At 55.3% G+C, this 5,434-nt stretch overlaps 1 protein-coding gene across 1 annotated transcript in view; it reads left to right on the top strand.

Moving 5' to 3' along the window:
• Window positions 1-2,300: 2,300 nt before the first annotated feature.
• FRMD8 (FERM domain containing 8) overlaps window positions 2,301-5,434 on the top strand; it is a 9,100-nt gene continuing 5,966 nt past the window's right edge. The window contains exon 1 of the mRNA XM_025358493.1: window positions 2,301-2,529. Coding sequence (XP_025214278.1) covers window positions 2,334-2,529 — 196 coding nt within the window. The 5' untranslated portion in view covers window positions 2,301-2,333. The remainder of the gene's footprint in view (window positions 2,530-5,434) is intronic.

Raw genomic sequence — 5,434 nt, 5'->3', positions numbered from 1 at the left:
TAAAAAAAAAAAAAAAAAAAAAGAAATATAATTGTGTTTTTTTGTTGTTGTTGTTGTTTTTGAGATGGAGTCTCACTCTGTTGCCCAGGCTGGAGTGCAGTGGCACGATCTCGGCTCACTGCAAGCTCTGCCTCCCGGGTTCCCGCCATTCTCCTGCCTCAGCCTCCGCGAGTAGCTGGGACTACAGGTGCCCGCCACCACAACTGGCTTATTTTTTGTATTTTTAGTAGAGATGGGGTTTCACTGTGTTAGCCAGGATGGTCTCGATCTCCTGACCTCGTGATCCGCCCATCTCGGCCTCCCAAAGTGCTGGGATTACAGGTGTGAGCCACCGCGCCCGGCCAATTGTTTTTGTTTTTTTTGAAACACTCTCGTTCTGTCACCCAGGCTGGGGTGCAGTGGCGCAATCATAGCTCGCTGCATCCTCAACCTCCTGGGCTCAAGCTGTCATCCCAAGCCACAGGTGTGTACCACCGTGCCAGGCTAACTTTATTTTATTATATTTGTAGAGACAAGGTCTCACTATGTTGCCCAGGCTAATCTTGAACTCCTGGGCTGAAATGATTCTCCCACCTTGGCCTCCCAAAGTGCTGGGATTACAGGCGTGAGCCCCTATGTCTGCCTGGGCCTTTTTTTTTTTGAGACTGAGTCTCGCTCTGTCGCTCAGGCTGGAGTGCAATGGCGCAATCTCAGCTCACTGCAACCTCCGCCTCCTAGGTTCGAGCGATTCTCTCACCTCAGCCTCCTGAGTAGCTGGGATTGCAGGAGCCTGCCACCACGCCCAGCTAATTTTTGTATTTTTGTACAGATGGGATTTCACCATGTTGGCCAGGCTGGTCTCAAACTCTTGACCTCAGGTGATCCACCCGCCTCAGCCTCCCAAAGTGCTGGGAGTACAGGCATGAGCCATGGCGCCTGGCCTGGCCTGGGACTTTCTATGTGGACAGTCGTGTGGTCTGAGTGGGGAAAGCTGGGTCTCACTTTCCTATCTGTGCCTCTTGCTTGCCTTGCCTGACAGTGCCTCTGACCCCCAGTGTAGGATGGATAGGTGTGAGCAGGCGCCCCTGACGCACCCGGCCTGAGAGAAAGCATTGTCTTTCACTGAATAAGTGGGATTTTGCTGTGGGTTCTTCAGAGATGTGCTTAATCAGGTTGAGGAAGTTCCTTTCTGACCCTGGCTTGCTGAGTTTTTTCTTGGACGGATGTTCAATGGAACTTCCTCTTTCAGCTGCATGTGAACGGCAGGCTCCCTGAGCCTCAATGTGCAGTTTTTGTTCTAGGGAACTTAGAAGGCTTCCCTGTTAGGGTTGCAGCTCAGGACTCCGTCCCCACCAGCTGCCGTCCCCTCGCCAGCCCACTGCCCTTTGGCTGGTGGAGTCCACTCGGTGAGCAGAGGAGTGCGGGTGGACTGAGCTGAGGGCGGGGAGTGTGGAGAGTCCACCAGGCCTCTGCTCTTCCTTCTGGGCCGGGCAGCAGTGCCCCCTCCTCACCCACCCAGAGGGGTTGTAGCTGCCCTTAGAAAGGCAGGAGCCAGGCTAGTCTCCACAGGGCCACTCCCAGCGTTCGACCCAGCCCCACCAGTCAGGAGCACAGGTGACCATTCCTGTCTACTTGGACTCACCTTGTCCTAGGCCTGCAGCAGTGCCTGGCACGTGGGAGGCACTCAGGAAATACCTGTGTCCTGACTAAGGGGCACCACCCTCTTGATGCCCTCTGTCTGTGACTCCCTCAGACCCCTGAGGGCCCTGTCCTTGGTGCCCAGCTGTGCCTGCTGGTACCCGGCTGCTGTATATTTTCTGTCAGTGTGCCTCATGGTTCACACCTGTTGAGTAGGAGTCACTTTTGAAGAATGTGCTGTCGGGGAGCCGCCCGCCCCTGCCCTGTGACATCTCGCCCCTTCCTCCTGGCTACAGGTTTTCCTCCCAGCCAGCACTACCCGCCTCCCTGCCCCGCCTCCCCGCCCCGCCTCCCCGCCCCGCCTCCCCACTCTTCCTCCTCTTTGCAGCAGCCGGGCTCCTTTCCCCCTCCCTCCCTACCTCTTCTGCCCACAGGGTCAGCCTTCCTGGGCTATGCCTTCTGACTAGAATGTTCTTTCTTTCCCACCCGAACTCCCAGACCTGGGGACCCCTCCTCATCCACCAGGACTCACCTTCACAGTCATCCGAGTGGGACACCTCCCCCGCCTCCCCACTCCCTCCCTCCCTCCTGAGCGATGTGTGTCCCCTCCCCTGCTTCCCCATCCAGAGAGCAGAGCTCATTTCAGACTCAGCAACAGGCATGGAAGGGGGGTCTGGCCAGGCATCACACTGCTCCCTCCTCCCCAGGCCGAACTGATGAGCAGCCTCATTGAGTACTGCATTGAACTGAGCCAGGTGGCGGAGCCCGCAGGCCCCCAGGACAGTGCGACAGGCCCGCCCTCAGACCCCAGCTCCTCACCGGCTCCTGTTCAGCGCCCCAAGCTGCGGAGGCAGGGCAGCGTGGTGTCCAGCCGGATCCAGCATCTCTCCACCATCGACTACGTGGAGGACGGTGAGCAGCCCTTCCGTGCACAGGCACACACAAACACGCATGCACATGCACACACCGGGGGGCGTTCCTGAGGACAGGCATTGCAGAGCAGCTCCAGACCCAGTGTGAGCTGGCCTCCATCTCAGGACCCAGCTGTGAGCAGGGCGAGCCTGGGCCTTGGCCATAGTGCCTTTCCTGTCCCTTCTCACTGCCACATCACAGACGTGTTCTGCAGCATTGTCCAGGATGTGATCCGGGAAACTACTCAACATCTGTTATTAAAGTGTTGGGTAGGCAGGGCACGGTGGCTCACGCCTGTAATCCCAGCACTTTGGGAGGCCGAGGCGGGAGGATCACCTGAGGTCAGGCTGGCCAACATGGTTAAACCCTGTCGCTTCTAAAAATACAAAAAAGTTAGCGAGGTGTGTGATGGGCACCTGTAATTCCAGCTACTTGGGAGGCTGCGGCAGGAAAAACGCTTGAACCTGGGAGGCGGAGGTTGCCGTGAGCCGAGATTGCATCTTTCCACTCCAGCCTGGGAGACAGAGCAAGACTCCGTCTCATTCATAAATAAATAAATAAATAAAGCGTTGGGTAAATCACTGTTGTGACCACATCCTGGGGTGTTCAGTGCAGCTGGTAAAAATACAGTACCCAGGTAGGGCACAGTGGCTCACACCTGTAATCCCAGTACTTTGGGAGGCCAAGATAAAGAGGATCGCTTGAGCCCGGAAGTTCAAGACCAGCCTGGACAACAGAGTGAGACCCTGTCTCTACAAAATATACTTAAAATTAGCTGAGCATGGTGGTATATGCCTGTAGTGCACCTTCTTGGGAGGCTGATGAGGCAAGAGTATCTCTGAGCCCAGGAGTTGGAGGTTTGCAGTGAGCTACGATTGTACCACTGCACTGCAGCCTGGGTGACAACGATGAGACCCTATATATATTTTTTTAATTAATTAATTAATTTGTTTATTTATTTTTGAGACGGAGTCTCGCTCTGTCACCCAGGCTGGAGTGCAGTGGCGTGATCTTGGCTCACTGCAACTTCTGCCTCCCCAGTTCTAGCGATTCTCCTGCCTCAGCCTCACAAGTAGCTGGGACTACAGGTGCCCGCCACCACGCCCGGCTAATTTTTTGTATTTTTAGTAGAGATGGCTTTTCACCATGTTAGCCAGGATGGTCTCGATTTCCTGTCCTCGTGATCCGTCCGCCTTGGCCTCCGAAAGTGCTGGGATTACAGGAGTGAAACACCACGCCCGGCCCGAGACCCTATTTTTAAAAAGGAATACCCTGGCCGGGCACAGTGGCTCACGCCTGTAATCCTAGCATTTTGGGAGGCCAAGGCAGGCGGATCACCTGAGGTCAGTAGTTCGAGACCAGCCTGACCAACATGGAGAAACCTCATCTCTACTAAAAATACAAAATTAGCTGGGCGTGGTGGTGGGCACCTGTAGTCCCAGCTACTTGGGAGGCTGAGGCAGGAGAATCGCTTGAACCCAGGAGGCAGAGGTTGCGGTGAGCCAAGATCACACTACTACACTCCAGCCTGGGCAACAAGAACGAAACTCTGTCTCAAAAAATAAATAAATAATAGGCCAGGCGCAGTGGCTCATGCCTATAATCCCAGCACTTTGGGAGGCCGAGGCAGGCAGATCACGAGGTCAGGAGATCGAGACCATCCTGGCTAACATGGTGAAACCCCGTCTCTACTGAAAATACAAAAAAGTAGCCAGGTGTGGTGGTAGGTGCCTGTAGTCCCAGCTACTCGGGAGGCTGAGGCAGGAGAATAGCGTGAACCTGGGAGGCAGAGCTTGCAGTGAGCGGAGATTGCGCCACTGCACTCCAGCCTGGGCAACAGAGTGAGACTCCATCTCAAAAAAAAAAAAAAAAAGCCGGGCGCGGTGGCTCAAGCCTGTAATCCCAGCACTTTGGGAGGCCGAGATGGGCGGATCACGAGGTCAGGAGATCGAGACCATCCTGGCGAACACGGTGAAACCCCGTCTCTACTAAAAAGTACAAAAAAACTAGCCGGGCGAGGTGGCGGTTGCCTGTAGTCCCAACTACTCGGGAGGCTGAGGCAGGAGAATGGCGGGAACCCGGGAGGCGGAGCTTGCAGTGAGCTGAGATCCGGCCACTGCACTCCCGCCTGGGCGACAGAGTGAGACGCCCTCTCAAAAAAAAAAAAAAAAAAATGAGTAGCCTGGGCGCGTTGACTCACGCCTGTAATCTCAGCACTTTGGGAGGCCAAGGCGGGCGGATCACAAGGTCAGGAGATCGAGACCATCCTGGCTAACATGGTGAAACCCCGTCTCTACTAAAAATACAAAAAAAATTAGCCGGACGTGGTGGCAGACGCCTGTAGTCCCAGCTACTCAGGAGAATGGCGTGAACCCAGGAGGCGGAGCTTGCAGGGAGCCGCAATCGCACCACTGCACTCCAGCCTGAGCGACAGTGCAAGACTGTCTCAAAAGAAAAAAAGAAATGAGGCCGGGCGCGGTGGCTCAAGCCTGTAATCCCAGCACTTTGGGAGGCCGAGACGGGCGGATCACGAGGTCAGGAGATCGAGACCATCCTGGCGAACACGGTGAAACCCCGTCTCTACTAAAAAAATACAAAAAACTAGCCGGGCGAGGTGGCGGGCGCCTGTGGTCCCAGCTACTCGGGAGGCTGAGGCAGGAGAATGGCGTAAGCCCGGGAGGCGGAGCTTGCAGTGAGCCGAGATCGCGCCACTGCACTCCAGCCCGGGCGACAGAGCGAGACTCCGTCTCAAAAAAAAAAGAAAAAAAGAAATGAGTAACAGGACAGCATGTGCGCAGCCACGCGCATGAGGCAGGAGGGCCCAGCTCTGGCCGTCAGCGGCTGTAGCTTTGACTTTTTCTTTGTACTTCTTGGAGCACGTAAATTTTTTTTTTTTTTTTTGAGA

Source organism: Theropithecus gelada, chromosome 14, assembly GCF_003255815.1.
Source record: "Theropithecus gelada isolate Dixy chromosome 14, Tgel_1.0, whole genome shotgun sequence".
In the NCBI taxonomy this organism is placed as follows: Eukaryota; Metazoa; Chordata; class Mammalia; order Primates; family Cercopithecidae; genus Theropithecus; species Theropithecus gelada.
The sequence above is the reverse complement of the archived record's forward strand: the minus strand, read 5'-3'. Positions and strand labels throughout refer to the sequence as shown.